Consider the following 23893-nt stretch of genomic DNA (forward strand, 5'->3'; position numbering starts at 1 on the left):
GTCAGAACAAGATAACACTCAGTTTTGTTGTTGTCTTGTAGTTGGTTACAGTTATGAACATATTTTTATGAAAAACTAAGGTTTCAACAGTGTGCTAGGTAAGTGATGTGTTCAGGTTTGGTCATAACTGGATAATTAAAACCAACCACTACTCCTGTAAAGTGCAGAAAAACACTTTTTTGTTGATAAAAAGTTTGGTTTTCAAGCCCCAAACTTGGAATAACCATGACCAAATGCATAGATCTGTTGGGATAGCAGGATTTTTCTACTGGGAAATATTCATATTGGAGTATTTAATGATAATCTGATGTGTTGATGTGAGCAAGACTTCAGCTAAATTCTCTTCCACTAAGAAAATTAATTCAATAAGTGTAATAAATAAGGTAACAGTTCACTCTGTTTCTCCAGCTTACAACATGGAATAGAAAAATGAAATGGGATTACACTATCCAGCAATATCTTTCTTTTTTGTGCTACAACTTGTCATATCTGCTCAATCAGTTACTGAAGTTCGTCACATTTTCTTTTTCATTTTTGTGAACAAGCATTTAATGTTAAAAAATGATTCTGTTTGTTTTGTTTATCCTGGCATGCAGCTACACGTGGCAGAAAACATCATTGGTCGAATATTTTTTAGGGGTAATGTGTGCTCAGAGATGGGACTTTCCTTAACAGCTTCAATTGTTTTTCATATTTCAATTCAACTATAAGCAGAGATTATTTCATCTACTTGTCCTGTAGTAGATGAGAAATAATAGTGAAAAATTCTGCTTTTATCTGTTTTAGTTCCTGAGATACTGTCATTTAAACATTTTATGTTTTTTAATTTTCTGAAAGTACTTGATATCAATGAAAAGTAAACACAAATACAGGTTTAAATGTCCATATTTTGTGCTATAAAAAATCATGCAAATGAGACATGGCTGAGCAGAAAATATTCAAACAAATTTGAGATTTCAGCAGTTTATACTAACATTAATCAGAGCATGTCATTATAGGTTATTAAGTGCAGACAGATGAGAAAAGCAGGGCCAGTTTTTGTAATTTAACACGACATATTCAAAAATATACAACGCTTTCTGATTGTTTTTAAAGACATTGTAGAATTCCTGCTGAACACACTCAGAGTGGAATCAGCCTTTCATCTTATTTTGTTCAGTTATTTATTGGTTTGAGTAGTTTAGTGAGATCAGCTTAACACCAAACTCTGACATCCACATTTCAACAAAATCCAGAAAAGCAAACTTTTGTGAAGTCAGTAACTCCACTCTTCTGTTGAATGAAGTAAAGACTTTGGAGTTTCTGAGGAAGCATCCATGTAATTTTGCTACAGTACTGTCCAATATGCCTTATAGCACAATTCAGAACAGGGTGTAACACTCACTGCTGTTGTTTTGTGACAACTGGCTCAAGATTTAACAAATTTGATTGAAAACTGAGATCACAGCAGTCTGGTAGATTACCAATGGTTTAACAGGACATCCATAGATCATGGCTCTCTTTTGTGTCTGCTTCCCTTTCAGTCTTCTGTTACAAGATAAAAATGTGCCTTGAACGTTTACTCTCATCATCGCCCCCTAAGAGGACCAAAAAGCCGTCGTGGGTCCCAGTCCCAAAAGGATACAAGTTTGTGAGAATCCTGGGAAAAGGCGGCTTTGGATTAGTGATGGAATGCATGAAAGAAGAAACCGGAGAGCACGTGGGCATAAAGGTGTCCGAAATGGACGATCTGGACCACGAGGTAGGACACGGATTTTAACTGACTTTCAGAAAGTTGTATAGTTGGTAGAATATACCTTTAAAACTATATATAGTTGAACAGAAAATAGCCTTTTGAGCGGAATGAAGTCAACATACTATTTGGGTGGGATAACCGTTGTAAGGAGTGGTGCAGAATGTATTCTTTTAGCTAAACAGTTACACAAAAAAACATTTTTTAAACAGAGGTAGTACCACCACAAGACTCTCAGTAGTGTTACTGGTCATGCTATGTACTTTATAGTTGTTGAGAAGAACTGCTTGGACTTTGCCGCTCAGCAAACATATTCTGTCTCCACAGGCGGAAATCCTGAAAGAGCTCAAGCGCCACAACTCGGACGAAGCCAACATCATCGAGTTCAAAGGAGATGTCCTCATAGAAAATAAGCGGCTCCTGGTGTTGGAAAAATTGGACATAAACCTGTGGGAATATGTGCGAAGTTTATCACAGCCAATGGAACTGGAAAACATCCGTACAGTTATTCAGCAGGTGTGACCTTCTATTGTCTCCTTATGTTTATCTCCTACAGTGATGCTATAATCAGCATCAGTGGTTCAGGAACCTCTACAACTTCTACTTTTGTCATATGACAGACTTCTTGAACAAACTCCTGATAAATATTCTGTTGTTACTTACAGCTGGCTGTAGCTCTGAACACAACAAAGAGTGCCGGCATAATCCACGCTGATGTGAAGATCAATAACATCATGATGGTGGATCATGTGAAGCAGCCCTTCAGGGTAAAACTCATAGATTTTGGTTTGGCCATGCACACGTCCGAAGCCAGAGCAGGAATGCTTCTCCAAACACCGCCAAACAGGTATGAAATGCTGATAAGTTTTGAGACATCTTTAGTTCAGTGCTGTCTCCTTACTCTCTACTGCGTCACATCTTCATTTGATGTTTTTTCCACATTCAGAGCTCCAGAAATCTTCCTGGGCCTGCCGTTTTCAGAGGCCATCGATGTTTGGTCGTTAGGCTGTGTGATGGCCAGGATGGTGGCTCATACTCCGGTTTTCATGGCAAACTCAACCTACGGCATAGTGAGTAAATTACTGTAGCTGAAACACATTAGAAGCCGTCACAGGAATAGCTTCAGGTCTAACGTGGCGTTGTGTTTTGTCTGCAGCTCCAACAAATGATCTGTCTGCTGGGTCTGCCGCCACAACATCTCATCCAAGCTGGCCGGAGATCACGATCCTTTTTCACCAAAATGCCAAGTGGTTTGTGGCGGCTGAAGGTACAATAGTCCAACTGTGATTTTTTTTTTCTCTGACCTTTACTCCCTCAATAAGATGAAGACTTTCGTAAGCATCATTGTTTTCTTCTTTCAGACACAGAGAGAGTATTTTGGGGCATATAACTTCCATATAACCTCTGCAAGACACAATTTCCCTTCTCTGGATGAAATGAAAACGGTAGGTAGTTTTGGAAGCAGCAACTAGTTGCTGAAAAGACACGCTCATTTATTGTATTCACATTTGACGGTGGAAGGTGATTTGACCACTGTTGGACTTTCCAAATGTTTTCTGCACCAGGTGTGCTCTGAGACGGACAACCCAGCAGAAGCTGATGAGAGGAGGGAGTGTATTGAGCTGTTGGAGGCGATGCTTCAGTGGGATGAGAAGAACAGAATCACCCCCAGTGGTATCCTCAACCATCCCTTCATCACCAGAAGCTACCTCAGCAGCAGCTCCCCCACCAGCAGTTGGTAAGTGTGTTTCTATTTACTTTGTACACAGGATGTGAGACATTAGCAGCCCAGCAGGTGACAAAAGACTGATATGGACTTTTGCTGATTTCCATGTTTACATGTTTTGCTTGTAAACTCAAAAGTGTCTGTTTCCTTTTTTTAGTGATGAACCTAAACCCTCCACCAGCATGTCCACCATGGTTAAGTCTGCAGACCCTGAAACCAGAAGTCACCTGACAGGCTTGCCTGATGAGGACAGAGACTTTGAGGAGAAGAACAGAGAAAAGATCAAGGCTGAGAAGGAAAAGGATGGTTATCCTGAGAACATCCAGGACAGGAAGAACAGTGAAGACAATACGACACCTGTCAAACAGGAGATCAATGAGTGTGAGGACACCAAGGACAGTGAAGATAAAGACACTGAGGCCACTGACCACCATGAAGACACCAAGGACAGTGAAGATAAAGACACTGAGGCCACTGACCACCATAAAGACACCAAGGACAGTGAAGATAAAGACACTGAGGCCACTGACCACCATGAAGACACCAAGGACAGTGATGATGATAAAGACACAAAGGCCAGTGACAATAATGAAGCTGCTGAGGACAATGAGAAGGAGCAGAGCAAGGCAAAGAAGAAGAAGAACTGCTTCCAGCGCATCTTCTCTTGGATAAAGAAGAAGTTCTGCTGCTGCTGCTGTGTGTCTGATGGGATGGACTGAGCAGAACTAATGGACTGGATTCACTTTCAGACTCACAATTTGTGACCTCAGTAACCTTCAGGATTTATTGTTTTCTTGAGTTTTCTGTTGACTGTCCTGATCTCTTTCTTCTTTCCCCTCACCCCAACTGGTCGAGGCAGACGGCCGCCCTGTCTGAGCCTGGTTCTGCCGGAGGGTTCTTCCTGAAAAAGGGAGTTTTACCTCCCCACTGTCGCCAAGTGCTTGCTCAGACGGGGAATCCAAAAAAAACTTTGGATTTGTTGGTTTCTCTCTCTAATTTTGTCTTCACTGTTCTCACTGAAGTGTCTTGAGATGAAACATGTGAAACAGTTAATAAAATTGATTGAAAATGAATTGAAAGGTTCACTCAAAAAGTGTCTGGATTTTGGTCACATGGTTGATGCTCACAGCTGCCCTGAGTCAGTCATGGCGTCTCAGTTAAATTTTGGGTTTTATACAACTTTCATTAAGTGCAAAACACATAATTTTTGGTGAATTTTTGCATTTCACAATTTGAATAAAGTGACTACAATAAAATATGATTTTAAGCTTATTTATTAATATAAATCATATTCCTCTATCAAAGCAGACAATACTGATGGTATTTATTACAAACAGTTTGAAAGTTGAACCATTCTTTCCTTTTTACAGTTTTTGGCTCTAAATATGTGTATTTTAAAGATTTTTTTAATAAAGAAAACAAGCCTTTGAAGCACAGTGGTGTTAAGAGGGTTGAAAGTGATAAATGTATCTCATTGCAATGAACAATCAGTTGTTTTTCCTTCAACCTGCAACTTACAAGTCCCCAAACTATGAATCCTAACCTTTTGTAATCCTTCTTCCATTTTTATTGTTGCTGCTTTAGCAGAGCTCATTGTTTCCTCAGATCTGAGGCCTTTCCTGAGCTGGTTTGTCATGGCAGGTTCCTCCCTGTTCCACATTGGTGCTTTTCCTCCACTTTACAGTCTTATATCATGACTCTGAAGTTCTCCATGAATTTTAAATTGTGTCTTCAATACAGTTGAAACATGGCATGACAATTAAACATAATTAGGTACAGCAGGTAATTAGGGACAGCTTGTGAATAATTTGTCCCTCACTGATCTCACCAAGACTTTTACAAATGAGCACAGATTGATCTTTGTACAAAGAAGCCCTGTTTACACACAGGTAACAACTGCCTGTTGTTTCTATGGTAATCTCAGTGTCTAAGTTAACTCCAACAATCAGTTAAGGTGAACTGTCCTTCAATATTTAAGTTTTCCCAACCGACTGCTCATTTAGAATTCAACACTAGTTTGTAAATTCATGACAGAAGTTGTTTTTGTTGATAGTTGTTTGTTGCTTTCTTCTTGCTGGGTTGAAAACTGAGACTCTGCATGACGTGCCTCTTTAAGTCTTCTCTCTCTCTCTCTCTCTCTCTCTCTCTCTCTCTCTCTCTCTCTCTCTCTCTCTCTCTCTCTCTCTCTCTCTCTCTCTCTCTCTCTCTCTCTCTCTCTCTCTCTCTCTCTCTCTCTCTCTCTCTCTCTCTCTCTCTCTCTCTCTCTCCTGGTGAGGCCGCAGTCTCTTTTTGTCTTTTTATACAATGGAGTCAAACTAACTGAACAGACTGGTGGTGGATGAAATGAATGTAAAACTGTGTCAGGATTTTTCTGTTTTTTTAATAATACAATGAATAGGATTTGATTTTGAGTTAATAATAATTTCTCATGAGTTTACTCAGTAAAATCTGTGTTTTAATCTACCCTGGATCTCAGGGCTGCACAGTGCAGTAGTGGTTAACACTTTTGCCTTGCAGCAAGAAGATCCCCGGTTCACCTCCCGGCTTTCCTGGGATCTTTCTGCATGGAGTTTGCATGTTCTCCCTGTGCATGCGTGGGTTTTCTCCAGGCACTCCGGCTTCCTCCCACAGTCCAAAAATATGCTGAGGTTAATTGGTTACTCTAAATTGCCCGTAGGTGTGAATGTGAGTGTGATTGTGTGTCTGTATATGTAGCCCTGTGACAGACTGGTGACCTGTCCAGGGTGTCCCCTGCCTTCACCAGAGTCAGCTGGGATAGACTCCAGCACCCCCCGAGACCCTGGTGAGGATAAAGCGGTGTATAGAGGATGAATGGATGAATCTCAGCATGAACTGTCTGTAATAAAGCTGCACTGTGAATATAACAGATATTTGAAGTCTGTCTCCATTTTTTGAAGCGTAAATCCATAATTTAAAAAGATCCACATTCATCTGAGACTTCTACAAGTGTTTCCTGTTGATCCAGTTCAATTGTCCAACAACAGTATATTACAGAAAATGTATTCACAGCCAATAATAGGACCAAAATACTCTGAATTATTCATCACAATAGAAAATTTTGCCAATAATAAAAAGATTATACATATTTATATTAAACATAAATATAATGAAATGATTAATAATGTTCAAATACAATTATGTGATCAAATAATAATACACTCTGATTACTCTTTCATTATTAGTATTAATAGTAATACTAGTAGTCCATTAATAATAATAATATAAAAATTGTTCTTTTTCTTGTTGCTATTATTTTTATGTTTATTAACCACTACAGTTGCTACTACAACTAATAAAAATAAAATAATAAACAAATAAAATAATAAACATTTGCATATTAATAATAGAACTATTTATTAGGCATTATAATTATTTAGGTTTGTGTATGTTTTTGTTTGTAATGAATCCTGAATTCGGTCTGTTGTTTATCAACTAGTTTATTATTATTTATTCAAATATTTTTTATACAGACCGTTAGTACAGGCTCTTACTTTGAAATCACGACACCTTGCGCAGCTGTCGGTGGTCTCGTGATCAGCTGACCGGTTAGCTCGGTTCGTCGGTTGGAAGCAACACAAGCGGAGACGAAACCGATTTGAGCAAAATCTGTCATTTTGGGACTTTTCTTTGCCATTATGACAGCAAACTAAGTGTTAGTTACGAGTTATTTGAGTACAGAACCTACTTCCAATGATATAAATGTTGTTTTCTGGGTTAATTGATGGTTTTCTCTACAAAATATCAGGTTAAATATGTTTCTAAAAGGCTAAGACGATGCTTCAGATTCGTTGTTTTCGGTGAAAGAACGAAGGTGCAACTTTAAAAGTGGAAAGAGATTATTATTTAAAATGGCTAATTGAGGTTCTTAAAATGGTTTTAAAGCAATTTTGAAACGATGATTAATCATTTCAGTTGTTTTTCAAGCAAAAACGTCATTTTTATTCTGTTTTTTGGTAAATCGATGAGTTCCTCTACACAATCTGAGTTACAATTTTCAGAGGTCTCTTCACATTTGTAGTTTTTTTCCAGGAAACGGTGCAAAAAAGTCAAGTTCAGTGCTAGAGAACATCAAACTTTGTCAATTTCTGATGCAAATATGGGAAAAAAATCAGAAAATTTAAAGATTCACAAGCATTTAAAAGGTCAAAAGACCTGAGAAGGTTTTACTGTACGACATACACACGTGGACAAAATTGTTGGTACCCCTCAGTTAAAGAAGGAAAAACCCACAATTCTCACTGAAATCACTTGAAACTCACAAAAGTAACAATAAATAAAAATTTATTGAAAATTAAATAATCAAAATCAGCCATCACTTTTGAATTGTTGATTAACATAATTATTTAAAAAAACAAACTAATGAAATAGGGCTGGACAAAAATGATGGTACCCATAACTTAATATTTTGTTGCACAACCTTTTGAGGCAATCACTGCAATTAAACGATTTCTGTATTTGTCAATGAGCGTTCTGCAGCTGTCAACAGGTATTTTGGCCCACTCCTCATGAGCAAACAGCTCCAGTTGTCTCAGGTTTGATGGGTGTCTTCTCCAAATGGCATGTTTCAGCTCCTTCCACATATGTTCAATGGGATTCAGATCTGGGCTCATAGAAGGCCACTTTAGAATAGTCCAACGCTTTTCTCTCAGCCATTCTTGGGTGTTTTTGGCTGTGTGTTTTGGATCGTTGTCCTGTTGGAAGACCCATGACCTGCGACTGAGACCAAGCTTTCTGACACTAGGCAGCACATTTCTCTCCAGAATGCCTTGATAGTCTTCAGATTTCATCGTACCTTGCACACTTTCAAGACACCCTGTGCCAGATGCAGCAAAGCAGCCCCAAAACATTACTGAGCCTCCTCCATGTTTCACCGTAGGGACAGTGTTCTTTTCTTCGTATGCTTGGTTTTTGAGTCTATGAACATAGAGTTGATGTGCCTTACCAAAAAGCTCCAGTTTGGCCTCATCTGTCCAAAGGACATTCTCCCAGAAGCTTTGTGGCTTGTCAACATGCATTTTTGCAAATTCCAGTCTGGCTTTTTATGAGTTTTTTTCAGCAGTGGTGTCCTCCTTGGTCGTCTCCCATGAAGTCCACTTTGGCTCAAACAACGACGAATGGTGCAATCTGACACTGATGTACTTTGGCCTTGGAGTTCACCTTTAATTTCTTTGGAGGTTGCTCTGGGCTCTTTGGATACAATTTGAACGATCCGTCTCTTCAATTTGTCATCAATTTTCCTCTTGCGGCCACGTCCAGGGAGGTTGGCTACTGTCCCGTGGGTCTTGAACTTCTGAATAATATGAGCCACTGTTGTCACAGGAACTTCAAGCTGTTTAGAGATGGTCTTATAGCCTTTACCTTTAAGATGTTTGTCTATAATTTTTTTTCGGATGTCCTGGGACAATTCTCTCCTTCGCTTTCTGTTGTCCATGTTCAGTGTGGTACACACCTTTTCACCAAACAGCAGGGTGACTACTTGTCTCCCTTTAAATAGGCAAACTGACTGATTATGAGTTTGGAAACACCTGTGATGTCAATTAAATGACACACCTGAGTTAATCATGTCACTCTGGTCAAATAGTTTTCAATCTTTTATAGAGGTACCATCATTTATGTCCAGGCCTGTTTCATTAGTTTGTTTTTTTTAAATAATTATGTTAATCAACAATTCAAAAGTAATGGCTGTTTTTGATTATTTAATTTTCAATAAATTTTTATTTATTGTTACTTTTGTGAGTTTCAAGTGATTTCAGTGAGAATTGTGGGTTTTTCCTTCTTTAACTGAGGGGTACCAACAATTTTGTCCACGTGTGTAAGTACAGCTACAACCATCTTCAACTTTTCAATTATTTACCAACTATTCTGATAATTCCAGACTCATTTTTGATAAAAACAGTCTGAATTCTCACACAGCAGCTTATCAAAGTGAGTATTGTCAGTTTTTTCTCAGTAGACTGAATGTTTTTGGACAAAACAAGATATTAAACATCATTTCGCTCTCAGAAGTGTCACAAGTTAGATTCTCATTCTGAATAAAGAGGTTTTATAGCGCACATAGTTCAGATATTTTGACTAAAATTGTTAAATTGTTGGTATTATCTACTATAATTTTAAAATCTGTATAATCTCCATCAGATAGGAGCAGCAACCCCTCACAGAGGGGCGATAAAATCAGAATATCAACATTTTTGGCTATTTGTAGTTTTTTTTTCCAGGAAACAGGGCAAAAAAGCCAAGTTCAGTGTTAGAGAACATCAAACTTTGTCAATTTCTGATGCAAATATGGAAAAAAAAAATCAGAAAATTTAAAGATTCACAAGCATTTAAAAGGTCAAAAGACCAGAGAAGGTTTTACTCATGGGCATAACCACCATCTCAGAAGTGAGGGGGACAAATTTTTCAGAGCGATTTATCATTCTCTTACATTTAATTGCACCGTCCTTAGTGGCTAAAGAACCACATAATCCCTAACAGCCACAGTACAATGCCAGGGGACCAACTAGGCTAGTTCTTTAAACTATAAAACTTTAAACTATAAAATCTAAAGTTTTAGTGGCCAAACTCTAGTTGAGTTGACAACAATGTCCCTTGAACATCTACTGGACGAGTAGCCAAAGGTGTCAAACACTGAACATGAAATGATCAGTACTGCCTGGTTTCTCCCTGCAATAGATATCTTATTTTCAGGAAGTTATAATCTCTCCTTACCTGTAAAGACCCTACACCCTTGTCCCTGCTGCTGGCCTCTGATCCATCTCCTCCCTGACTCTGCTCTTTCTGTTATGGCAATAAACATAAAAAATGTGGTAAGAAAAATTCTGAAATAGCATTAGGAAGAGTAAAAATTGCAGAAGAATTTAACCTCAAAATCACTTTAACCCATAGATACATATTTTTTTCTCAGCCACATATATTTTTTTCACCTCTGCAGACCCTGCATGGTCAACATTACTGCTGGCTGCCGCCTCTGGTCCATCTCCTGCCTGACTCTGCTCTTTGTTATGGAAATAATCATTAAAAAAATCTGAAAATCAAAATTATGAGATAGAATTAGAAAGAGAAGGAGTAAAAAATTGTTGTAAATTTATACCATAGATAGCCTATTCTTTTTTCTCCTCCCTGACTCTCCTCTTTTGGGACCAAAAGACTTAAATACATGGAGAGCAATTGTGAGCACATCTTCTGCCCAGAAATGAAAGAGGACTGGGTTTATTCCAAGAATAAACTAATTAGCAGTAATGTAACAGAGGCAACCACATTTAAATTATTGTTAACTAGCTTAACATATTGATATATTGCCACGTTTTACCTTGTCATCATTTAGCTAACAAGTCTGGCTCTGGCTGGTTTGCTAAACATTACTCCAGACGCACGTTCAGCACAGCAGCACGTCTCCTGTGGAACACCTGCGTTAGCATCGGTTAGCATGCGCTCATGGTGCATTCAAAGACGGCTTGGGAAAACACCTTACTGGATGCTAATAACGGGTTTAGCTGTTGTAACGGCTGAAAAAAGTGCGGGGGACAGAGGGGACAGATGTGGAAAGTGCGGGGGACATGTCCCATGCGTACCCCACGTCCGTTACGCCCATGCAATCAACGTTGGTTCACAAACAACCAAAAGCCTCTAAAGACTCACTACAGCCAAGATAGAGACACAACTCAGGTGCACCAAATCCACTAATCACTGCACATGTTAGCACCATGTGCTAACTGTGGCTAAAGAACCACATTTACCAAGACAACTATCCAGTACAAAGCCCTAAAACACACCAAGACACACATTAAAGAGCATTTTACTGCTGGAAGCTGCAAGCCAACACCTAAAGAACAAACTAAAGCAACAGAACCAAACCCGGTTCAGTGACGAGAAGCAGAGGAAATGTTTGACTGCAGACATAAAGCAGGAAGACACTGAGCTGCTCAGGTGTTCCTGATAACACCAAGCAGCCACCTGGACAGCCAATAGGAACACAGCTTACTGGAAGTCCAGAGGGCTGGCTTAGTGAAGGAAATTTAGTTTAAAGTTGAAGCAGAAAGTTAACAAAGAAAGTTAAAAATCACCTTCTGATACCTGAAATCTCTGAGTTTTCCCACAAAAAACGCCTGAACATGTCAAACTGGTTCCATAGTAGAACCTTCACTGTAAAAACGTCATAGTATGGTGTGTTGCTCCAAAAACATTATGAACGGCTGTCTAGGGTTGCCGAGGAGCAACACAAGAAGATCTGCTCACTGTGAAAGATTATTGAGAGCAGCCTTTTGGGATTTCTATGCAGAACACTATGAGGTTTGCTGAGCTGTGCACTATTAAATGAATTAAGAATATGGAGTATTGCTACTGTTTATTATTGTTCTCAGGTTTATTGTTAAATGTACAGAGTGCTGCTTACTGTATTTTATTGTATTATTAAAATTATTAAAATTTACATTACTGCACAGACTTTTACTGCAGATCAAGGGTACAGATTGTTGTTGTTCACTGTGTATTGGGTAGTAGTCATTTTGATTGTGACTGATTAGCATAGAGAACCCTGTGATGTTTCTGTTTTACAGCTGAGAACTAGTTGCTAAAAGTAAGAATATTATTACTTATTTTAGGTGTGATAATTGTCAGTAAACATTCTAAGGAGTGGAAATCGACAGGGTTGTATATAGTGCTGTATTTGCACAATATTTGTCACTTAATTGCCCTCAGGAGTCTGTCATTGAGCTTACCAGTTTTACATAACAGGCAGATGCTGCAGCTGATGATGCTGGAATTCACATAAACAAGAAAACAAGTCCATTATAATTTGAATGAAAAGGTCATATACAGCTGTCCTACTGGGTTAAAGAGTCAAAAAAAACCCTGAAAAATACTTTGTAAAAGATAGAGGTCAGTAGCAGCTTTCATTTTTTCTTACAACTTTTTGGTGCCCCCCCCCCCCAAAAAAAAAAAAAAAAAAAATCTGTTGTACCTCTGTGTCCCCCAACTAAAATTAATCTGGATCCACCCCTGTTTGTGAAGGCAAAATTATTCACTTTCTTCTGACTGAGGTGGTTCTGGTTTATGACACCCTAAATGCCGGTGTGTCTGCCGATTACAGTCACCCTAAATCAAGTGTAGGTACCAAGTCACCCCAGATTACGCCTCAGGACATCACCCTTGACCCATGTTTCTCCTAAATTGAGGCTGTAATCATGTTTTTGCTCTCTCTGTCCCTAATATGACCCTGAGACAGACAGACGCTTGCTAGAGACAACATAAGAGTGAAAGGCAACTGTTTGTAAGGAAATAAAGTTATGTTATTGTCCAGATGGTGCTCCTGAACAGACAAGGGTGTCTCCATATTTGGGTTGTAACCTAAACATGTCATGCCTCACAACTACATATACACCCAAAGCCAGAGAGACTCCTCAGATTTGATTCTGCCGGTGCTCACATCACTGAATCACTTCTCCTGATGTCATTAAACCTTATTCTCAACATAAGCCATGTGAGTCTCCAGAGTGTCTCTGAGTTTGCCTCCTGATTCTTCTTTCAACATCTCAGAATTTCCTAACATTTGTCATGCAGTCATTTTCTCTTTAAGCACACTTGGTACGAAAAGCTTGAAGGATTGGTTCAATTCAAGTGTCCCAGAGAGCCAGAAATGAAAGAAAATGTATGAAGTTCCACCGTTATTTATTAGATTTTCCTGCTGTGCTTTTCCTTGTTTCTGGTACGGTGTTGATTTCTGGTTCTGACCTGTGTAATTTCTCACTTGTTCTGTCCTTACCACTCGTAGATTTGAATCAATGGTTTAACAAAAAATTCTTCTCCTTTACACACCTCTACGCTCTAACAAATATCAGTGGCTTAACAGTTGTACGTATATTTAGAAAACAAATTGTGTAGAATTTGTTGTTAACAAATTTGTATCTTTGTTGTGTCTCTGATGATGTTTCTTTGTGACACTCAGATTGAATGTAATGAATGTGCAAACTTTAAATAACTTAGAGATTTGAAAATGTGCATTTCTCTTTTACTTTACTTCAGAGATTTTACACAAAAGAAGAAGATATGTAAATTAATTTCAAAAATGTTTTCTTTTTTCAGCAAGACTTCTTATCTCTATCAGTACATCATTAACTAACAGAAAAGTTAGTTGTTTTTAACATTTTTGCAGTTTTTACATTTTAGATTTACCATTAAATAAGAGAAAATGTCGAATTTTCCACAACAAATCCACATTTAGATAACAGCCAATGTTCATTTTTAGTTGAAATTATAGATTTACTGTAAAATTGGAGGAAAATGCCCTCTTTTTTTCTGTTTATATGCCACTTAAACACAAAAATGTCCTTTTCCCAAAACCCTTTTTAATATTTTTTTGTTCACAATACATAAACCATCACAATACAGAAATCACACAGAAAATTTCCCTTTCTAAACACTGATTTTCTAGGATAAACTCATGAGACATTACATGTTTCAGGAAAAATCAACTTGGTTCATCAATCAAATCAATAAATGTTGACATATTTATCATTCATTTCATCCACCACCAGTCTGTTCAGTTAGTTTGTCTCCACTGTATCAGAAGATAATCAATGTTGTCCTTATTGATTATTGGTAGAGTCATAATAATAATACAGGTCTACATTCTTAAGCATTCAAGAAAACAAAGTTAAAATCATCAAATACGTTAATTTGCATTTCTTTGTACTGATCAAACATTTCCATTGACAATCAGGATTTTCAAACACAACAGTATTAGAAGCTCATTTCCCCACAAGTCATGTACAATAACTTTAGCACATTTAATGAAGCCCAGCAACATTTTAGCTTCTTACTGTGAGTATTTTCAGAGTCATAAATGAAATGATGGAGCACGTTTGATTCTCCATCCTTGTAATTTCATTCTACTTGATGCAGCTGCACACTTTGAGGACAACATCTGCTTTGACTAAAATGGTTTTTATGTGTGCAGAAAATCAAAGATTCACTCCAGTCAACACTCAATAACAGATATTTAAGAGTTTTGGAGCAGAAACACCACAGCACAGAAACAAAAATCAATTTACATGAACAGATTTTTTAACTCTTTGGCTCCTTTTTAACATCTGTCTACTTGAGCTCACAAAGTTCAACAAAGGAATCAACACCAGTAACTCTAAGTCCAGCATAGAGAGGCTGAGTGAATGTGGTCTGGACTCTGTGGATCAAAGTCATGGTGTCAGAGACTCTGTAGAAGGACAGAATACCTGCACTGTGATCCAGATAGACTCCAATTCTGGAGGACCGAGGACCTGAGATGGGAGTGATGATGCTGTTGTGAATGAAAATGTGAGATTCTTTTAAAGCCCAAGATCTGTCGTTGTACCCAAATACACTTTCTGGTCCTGTTCTGCTGATATCCTTATATGAGACTGCTACTGAAGCAATAGCTGTTCCTTGTTCAACCTCCCAGTAACAACATCCAGTCAGACTCTCTCTGCTCAGGACCTGCTGCTGGTCCCTGAAACTGTGTGGATGACCAATTGGCAGAATCAGAATCCAGTCTACCGTTGCTTTCCTGTTCTCATCAGACAATAATAACCGTCGGTGTGCTGTGTTTGAATCCAGTGTAAGGTGACGCGAATACTGGAGAAACTCAGCTCTGGTCTTTAGTTCTGCTGGTGACAGGGTCTTCAATCCTGAAACTTCCTCTGGCCTTGGTAAGGTCTTGGTCCAGTCTTCTTTCAGAATATCCTGTAGTTTTACTCTGGTCTTTGGTTCTGTGGGTGATAGGGTCTTGATTCCTGAATCATCCTCTGGTCTTGGTGAGGTCTTGGTCCAGTCTTCTTTCAGAATATCCTGTAGTTTATCTCTGGTCTTTGACACAGCCACTGTAACGTCATCAAAGTATTGCAGACGGTGAACACTGCTGATGTTGGCTGGGTTTGTGGATTCACTGAGGTCTAACATTTGAGGATAATTGTGTAGAAACCGGATGTGGTCTTCTGTTTGTGAGAGCTGCTCCAGCTCAGAGCTTCTCCTTCTCATCTCAACAAGCTCCTGCTTCAACTTCTCCTCAAGATCTCTGACTTTTCTCACCTCATCTGTCTGCTTGGATCTGATCTGCTGCTTCACATCACAGATTCTTTTCTCAATCAGACGGATGAGATCTTTGAAGGTCTCCTCACTGTTGGCTACAGCTTTGTCAGCAGACTGATTGATGGCCTCCACCTCCTGCTGAAGCATCCTCACATCTTTCTCTCTGTCCTGGATTCTCTGCTGGATCTTCTCTTGATTCAGCCCAACAACTTGTAGCTTGTCGTTCCGTTCTGCTGCAGCTGAAACTATGTCGTGGCCTTTATGTTCATCCAAGGAGCACAGATAACAGATACACTGCTGATCAGTGCGGCAGAAAATCTTCATCGCCTCATTGTGAGCAGAGCAGATGTTCTCCTGAAGCTTCTTGGACGGGTCCACCAGCTTGTGATTCTTAAATGCAGGAGATTGATAGTGAGGCTGGAGGTGTTGGTCACAGTAAGAGACCAGACACTGCAGACAGGACTTGACAGCTTTCAGTTTCCTCCCAGTGCAGAAATCACAGGACACATCTCCAGGTCCGGCATAGCAGAGATCAGCTGGAGCAGATTCAAGTCTGGTCTTCTTCATTTCCTCCACTAAATCTGCTAAAATGGTGCTTTTCTTCAGGTCAGGTCTCGATCTAAATGTCTGTCTGCACTGAGGACAGCTGTAGGTTTCCTTCTGATCCTCTCCATCCCAGCAGTCTTTAATACAGTTCATACAGTAGCTGTGTTCACAGGGAATAGTCACCGGATCCTTCAGTAAATCCAAACAGATTGAACAGCTGAGTTTCAGTCAGAAACCAGTCCAGAAGCACTTCTAGAAAGCCCCAGAGCATGATACCCCCACCACCATGCTTGATGGGAGGTTTGGATTTCATGGGATTAAAGGCCTCAGCTTCAGTTTTTCTTCCATCTGACCACAGAACTTTCATCCAGAAGGTCTTTTCTTTGTCCATGTGATCAGCAGCAAACTTGAGTGGAGCTTTAAGGTTCTGCTTCTTCAGTCAAAGTTGACGGATATAATGAAGGTGGTTTTAAACATCTTCCCATCAGGAAACGCTTAGTTTCTGATTTAAGTCCAAAACTCTGAACAGAATCTGCTCTAGACCAGGTTAGCTTCACAGCATCGGCAGACTGAAGGGAGTAACCCCCACCAAACAAAAGCCTGGAAAAGCATCAAAGAAGAAGAATGCAAAAGTTTGGAGATGTCAGTAGGTCACACGTTTGATGAAGTTACTGCAACTAAATATTCAGTCTTATTCACTTTAATCTATTTTAAGTTTTTTCTGTTCCAATACTTTTGCTCCCCTAAAAATGTGGTGTTCCGTTACAAATAATGCTACCTTCTAAGTTGTGTATCAGATCCAGATGTAAATACCTGGAAATGAAAGCTGAAATGTTGATCTCTCGTCTCATATTCACGGTTTGATGTCAAACCGAATGTTTTCAGTCTCCAGCAGAAATAAAGGAAGTGGCCTCACTGTTCCAATACTGCTGGAGGGGAGTGTTTATGGAGTAAATATCCAGGATGAACAGAACGAGCATTATAAAGAGTATGAACAATGGCCTGGACATGAGATAGAGAATCTATGCAGTGTATAAATGGCATGATCAGCCAGACTGTGATGCAGTTCAGGATGTTCTTGATGGTGCATCAGTAAAAGTTGGCCAGGATCCTGAGAGACCAGTTGATTTTCCTCAGTGAGAATTCTTTATCATGATCACAGGGGTGAGTACAAGCAGGTGGTAGTCACTCAGGCAGCACAGAGTTTTGGTACCAGATTGGATGAATTTAACCTAGGGAGGAGTTCTCAGGTTTCATTTCAACCCAGGAAGAGCAGATTCTGTATCAGCTTGGTGTTTCTGTAGCCACTATTGAAAGAGTTTGTGACACCAGATTGGATGAATTCAACCTAAAAGTACATCCTGCTCACAGAGTACAACCTCAGCTTATGCTGCTTTATGTCTTCATTTATACCCTCCAGAGTTTAGAACATCACAATCTATGTTTTGCAGTCTGATATACTTAAAGTATAGCAGTTTATTTTACTGTATAGAGCCTGTAGTGCATCATCAGTAGAGAATATCCACATGATAAGTGGCTGCAGCCTCCTTTTATAATCTTTCTTTAAACTCCAACCTGTCAGGGAGGGAGGAAATCAAAGGACTCATTTGAAACTATTTCTTTCTGCGACTCGGACTTATGTTTGTTGGGTTTGTCATTCTTTCACCACCAGGAGTCTCCCTTGGCTCAGTTTTCCCTGTTTTTTTTACACTTCCAGTCCTTTGTCATGCAGTCATTTCTCTTAAAGCACACTTAAGTACTAAAAGCTTCAAGGGATTGGTTCTTCTCAAGTTTCCCAGTGAGCAGATAGACAAATTTACTATAAATTTTAGGAACTTTTCTCCTTTACACACAGGGATGGATCAACCGGTTTGGCATCGTGAGGTAACTGCCACCCCTAGAAGATTCCTTGCCACCCCGGCTACCACCCCAATTCTGAACAATCTAATTCAAAAATATCTATATGAAGGGTTGTGGCCGGTTGGAAAGAGTGAAAGTCATTTTGGAAGAACTTCACAGTTCCCGCTGCCTCAAGAAAGAAAGGAGTATCTTCAAGGACTCAACTAACCTGGGCCACTATCTGTTTGAACTGCTGCCATCAGGCAGAAGATACAGGTGTTGCGGTGGTGCTTGTGAATGCACCATGAAGCCGTAACAGTTCTACTCCAGATAGGAGGCGACCTGAGGAGCTGCTCATAGCCCACCTCACTCATGTGGACGACAAAATGTGGAAGGAAGACAGCAGTTAGACTGGGTTAGACCACACGGTAATAGAACTGTACACAATGGATTAAACGCGAATAGTGTCTAAGTTCACATAAAGTGTTTGTTTGAGAGACGAGCCACGGTTTCCAGTGAGTCTGGGCCTTGCTAATTTTCACTTGTGTAGCTAGCTAACGGTAAAGAGCAGCCACAGAAGGATGGAGGGGGTCGTTTATTCAAGTTATTATTATTATTTGGTATTTATAACCTGTGGTTTTGAAAACACACCGAGTCAAGAGAAATCCCACAGTGACTCAGACTTTACATGACAACGTGTAGCTAAACTACATTCTGTTTGTTTAATGCTGGTTTTTATGCGTAACACCAGCATGGATGTGTTTCATCATAGTACAGTCTTTTCATTTAGTTTACTGCTAAACAAAACATCTTTAAGTGTTTAGTAACTCTTTAAATTGTCCACATAAGATTGTATCATAGTTAATAATGAAGACTGTCAAATGAAAAACAGAGTTAAGTCAGTGTGAATCTTTTAGGAGACAGTACAGAATGAAGAGGAAGGGAACCATCAGCAGCTTTTCCAGCCTAAAAGAAGAGAGGAGGAAGAACATCCCAGAGAGGAGATGGAGGAGGAAGAGTTAAAGGCATTATGGAGGATGTTTTTGTTGTTTAATTTGTCTGATTCACATAGAATGAATGTACTGACCTTTAGTGGACTTGTATGTATGGTTTCTAAAAGAATAAAAAATAAAAATAACTGTGGACATGGCAGGACCTGAAAAACATCAGCCAATCAAAGCGCGCAGACCGAGGCGTTTGGTTTGCTCCCTTTCCTGTCAATCAAAAATCTTCCGGCTCAGGCCGAGTTACGTAGATTACGTACGCCTTGGACTTACGTGTTTTGTGTATGTGTTGCTTTGGTATAGCTTCGTAGTTAGCTGGCGACTTGTTTTGCAAGTGGCAAGTGGCACAAGTGGCATACAATGACTCCTTACGATTGTTGCTGAAAATCCCAAGACACAGAAGTGCTAGTGAGATGTTTGCCTACTGCAATGTCAGATCCTGCGCAGCTAATGTGAGACATTGTACATTTCATTTATGTGTCGTCTTCTGGGTCATCAAAACTGCATTGTTCAATCCTTGGCTTGTCCCAGGGTAAGTTCAGCCAGATTCACATCAAAAATGTGGCAGCAATGGCGCCTTTGTCTGTATGCTGTTTAAAAGCGTGCTAGCTTTATTTTTACCCCATCTTATTTCTTATTCTCGTTTTATTTACCTGTATATATTTCACATCTCATGTTTTTTTAAAAAAAATCTATGGACCATCTTTGTGTCCTTAATAAAGCTGAATGAATGAATGAATGAATGAATGAATGAATGAAACCATATTTACACACAGAGACAAGAACGGGTCCGAAAATAAAATAAAAGCGGCGTTCAATCCACCGGAATGTTCAATGAATCGAGCAACACGTGCACAAACCCGAAACAAGAAATGAGGAGTCAAGTTAGACTCAATGAGGAGCGACAACAACAACAACCGCGAACCGGAACTTCTGGTTGTTTTTTTTTTCAAAAGAGACACTGATGGATCATAAGATAATGTTTATTTTTTGCCGGTGAAAAATCAAGAAAAGCGACAGGATGTTCATTTTGCTGTGATGGAGACTTTTGCGGACCATAGCAAAAATAAATAAATGATGAATTATAAAATGAAAATTAAAAAAATATGATTATTAAACAGTAAATACAGCCTAAAAACCTATCAGACACATTCATACACACTCAACAAAAATATAAACGCAACACTTTTGTTTTGCTCCCATTTTTTATGAGATGAACTCAAACATCTAAAACTTTTTCCACATACACAATATCACCATTTCTCTCAAATATTGTTCACAAATCTGTCTAAATCTGTGATAGTAAGAACTTCTCCTTTGCTGAGATAATCCATCCCACCTCACAGGTGTTCCATATCAAGATGCTGATTAGACACCATGATTAGTGCACAGCTGTGCCTTAGACTGCCCACAATAAAAGGACACTCTGAAAGGTGCAGTTTTATCACACAGCACAATGCCACAGATGTGGGCAGCCTTCATTTGGTTTTATTCTGTTCTTTGATTTAGCAACACTCACCAGTTTTGTGTTCATTGTTACCACTTTTATGTTCCATTCACCACTAAGCAATAACTCCCTTCACCTTGGCCAATAACATCTGGTTTTTTGTTGCATCCAGCCAACCCCTAGAGGCTGGATTGTAACATCCATCCATTCTCTATACCGCTTTATCCTCACTAGGGTCATGGGGGGTGCTGGAGTCTATCCCAGCTGACTCAGGTGAAGGCAGGGGACACCCTGGACAGGTCACCAGTCTGTCACAGGGCTACATATACAGACACACAATCACACTCACATTCACACCTACGGACAATTTAATAATATAATAATAAAATTTATTTATAGAGCACTTTTCATGCACAAAAATGCAGCCCAAAGTGCTTGAACAAAGTGATATAAAATATAACAGTTAAAAAAATAAATTAAAAATAATTAGAGTAATCAATTAACCTCAGCATGTTTTTGGACTGTGGGAGGAAGCCGGAGTACCCGGAGAAAACCCACACATGCACAGGGAGAACATGCAAACTCCATGCAGACAGATCCCAGGCCCAGGCCGGGATTTGAACCAGGGATCTTCTTACTGCAAGGTGATAGTTCTAACCACTAGCCCACTGTGCAGCCCTTGGATTGTAATAATGGCAGTTAAAAAGTTTAAACAATAACAACATTTCTCTTTTGCTTCAATGCATTTGTTTACATTTAAACAAGGTAGGGCTGTCAGAATGTGACAACCTTGACTTTGCTGTAAGTTAAGGAGCCCAGAAAACAACTGCTGTTCATTCAATCTGCTTCAAACTCCACACTGCGCTTCCTCAGGACCTCTGCAATACTCCACCAAGTCCTGAACCTAATCTGATGTACCGTTGTCAAGATATGCAATGGTTTCTATGCAGAATGAACACCTCTGAAAAATAGTTCAGAATTAGACATTCTAGAATTCTGCATCATTTAAATCTCTGTGTGCAGGCAGTTCTGAACAGTGTCTTACAGCTTTCAGCAGGGCGCAGGACTACTTTGAAACTAGCAGGACATTGAGATTTAACTCAACGACGTCAACCTTTCAGCAAAACCAGCGAGCATTTTTGAGGTAAGGAACTTCACTGTTCTGCTGCAGAGCAAACATTCAGAAGTCATTTTTAAAATCAGTTTTTCTTTAAAACAATACTGTCCAATTTGTACTTTAAAATGTGAGTCAGAACAAGATAACACTCAGTTTTGTTGTTGTCTTGTAGTTGGTTACAGTTATGAACATATTTTTATGAAAAACTAAGGTTTCAAACAGTGTGCTAGGTAAGTGATGTGTCAGGTTTGGTCATAACTGGATTAATTAAAACCAACCACTACTCCTGTAAAGTGCAGAAAAACACTTTTTTGTTGATAAAAAGTTTGGTTTTCAAGCCCCAAACTTGGAATAACCATGACCAAATGCATAGATATGTTGGGAAAGCAGGATTTTTCTACTGGGAAATATTCATATTGGAGTATTTAATGATAATCTGATGGTTGATGTGAGCAAGACTTCAGCTAAATTCTCTTCCACTAAGAAAATTAATTTCAATAAGTGTAATAAATAAGGTAACAGTTCACTCTGTTTCTCCAGCTTACAACATGGAATAGAAAATGAAATGGAATTTACACTATCCAGCAATATCTTTCTTTTGTGCTACAACTTGTCATATCTGCTCAATCAGTTACTGAATCGTCACATTTTTCATTTTTCATTTTGTGAACAGCATTTAATGTTAAAAAATGATTTGTTTGTTTTGTAATATCCTGGCATGCAGCTACACGTGGGCAGAAACATCATTGTCGAATATTTTTTAGGGGTAATGTGTGCTCAAGATGGGACTTTCCTGAACAGCTTCAATTGTTTTTTCATATTTCAATTCAACTATAATCAGAAGATTATTCATCTACTTGTCCTGTAGTAGATTGAGAAATAATAGTGAAAAATTCTGCTTTTATCTGTTTTAGTTCCTGAGATACTGTCATTTAAACATTTATGTTTTTTAATTTCTGAAAGTACTTGATATCAATGAAAAGTAAACACAAATACAGGTTTAAATGTCCATATTTTGTGCTATAAAAAATCATGCAAATGAGACATGGTTGAGCAGAAAATATTCAAACAAATTTGAGATTTCAGCAGTTTATACTAACATTAATCAGAGCATGTCATTATAGGTTATTAAGTGCAGACAGATGAGAAAAGCAGGGCCAGTTTTTGTAATTTAACACGACATATTCAAAAATATACAACGCTTTCTGATTGTTTTTAAAGCATTGTAGAATTCCTGCGAACACACTCAGAGTGGAATCAGCCTTTCATCTTATTTTGTTCAGTTATTTATTGGTTTGAGTAGTTTAGTGAGATCAGCTTAACACCAAACTCTGACATCCACATTTCAACAAAATCCAGAAAAGCAAACTTTTGTGAAGTCAGTAACTCCACTCTTCTGTTGAATGAAGTAAAGACTTTGGAGTTTCTGAGGAAGCATCCATGTAATTTTGCTACAGTACTGTCCAATATGCCTTATAGCACAATTCAGAACAGGGTGTAACACTCACTGCTGTTGTTTTGTGATAACTGGTTGAAGATTTAACAAATTTGATTGAAAACTGAGATCACAGCAGTCTGGTAGATTACCAACGGTTTAACAGGACATCCATAGATCATGGCTCTCTTTTGTGTCTGCTTCCCTTTCAGTCTTCTGTTACAAGATAAAAATGTGCCTTGAACGTTTACTCTCATCATCCCCCTAAGAGGACCAAAAAGCCGTCGTGGGTCCCAGTCCCAAAAGGATACAAGTTTGTGAGAATCCTGGGAAAAGGCGGCTTTGGATTAGTGATGGAATGCATGAAAGAAGAAACCGGAGAGCACGTGGGCATAAAGGTGTCCGAAATGCACGATCTGGACCACGAGGTAGGACACTGATTTTAACTGACTTTCAGAAAGTTGTATAGTTGGTAGAATATACCTTTAAAACTATATATAGTTGAACAGAAAATAGCCTTTTGAGCGGAATGAAGTCAACATACTATTTGGGTGGGATAACCGTTGTAAGGAGTGGTGCAGAATGTATTCTTTTAGCTAAACAGTTACACAAAAAAACATTTTTTAAACAGAGGTAGTACCACCACAAGACTCTCAGTAGTGTTACTGGTCATGCTATGTACTTTATAGTTGTTGAGAAGAACTGCTTGGACTTTGCCGCTCAGCAAACATATTCTGTCTCCACAGGCGGAAATCCTGAAAGAGCTCAAGCGCCACAACTCGGACGAAGCCAACATCATCGAATACAAAGGAGATGTCCTCATAGAAAATAAGCGGCTCCTGGTGTTGGAAAAATTGGACATAAACCTGTGGGAATATGTGCGAAGTTTATCACAGCCAATGGAACTGGAAAACATCCGTACAGTTATTCAGCAGGTGTGACCTTCTATTGTCTCCTTATGTTTAT

General features: G+C 38.9%; 2 protein-coding genes across 2 annotated transcripts; one reads left to right on the top strand and one right to left on the bottom strand.

Moving 5' to 3' along the window:
• The first annotated feature begins 1543 nt into the window (after positions 1-1543).
• On the top strand, positions 1544-4177 carry LOC127536353 (homeodomain-interacting protein kinase 1-like). The gene is made up of 7 exons (XM_051956361.1): positions 1544-1741; positions 2060-2248; positions 2398-2579; positions 2679-2802; positions 2889-2999; positions 3094-3104; positions 3616-4177. Exons 1-7 carry the CDS (start codon positions 1544-1546, stop codon positions 4175-4177), a joined length of 1377 nt encoding a protein of 458 aa, XP_051812321.1.
• A 10381-nt stretch (positions 4178-14558) lies between these two features.
• LOC127536354 (E3 ubiquitin/ISG15 ligase TRIM25-like) lies at positions 14559-18298 on the bottom strand. Its single transcript, XM_051956363.1, has 2 exons — positions 18228-18298; positions 14559-16302 (listed from the first exon to the last, which is right to left on the bottom strand). The coding sequence occupies exons 1-2, from the start codon at positions 18296-18298 to the stop codon at positions 14571-14573; spliced, it is 1803 nt and encodes a 600-aa protein (XP_051812323.1). The 3' UTR covers positions 14559-14570.
• Between the last annotated feature and the right edge of the window lie 5595 nt (positions 18299-23893).

The sequence above is a fragment of the Acanthochromis polyacanthus genome, chromosome 12 (assembly GCF_021347895.1).
Source record: "Acanthochromis polyacanthus isolate Apoly-LR-REF ecotype Palm Island chromosome 12, KAUST_Apoly_ChrSc, whole genome shotgun sequence".
Taxonomy (NCBI): domain Eukaryota; kingdom Metazoa; phylum Chordata; class Actinopteri; family Pomacentridae; genus Acanthochromis; species Acanthochromis polyacanthus.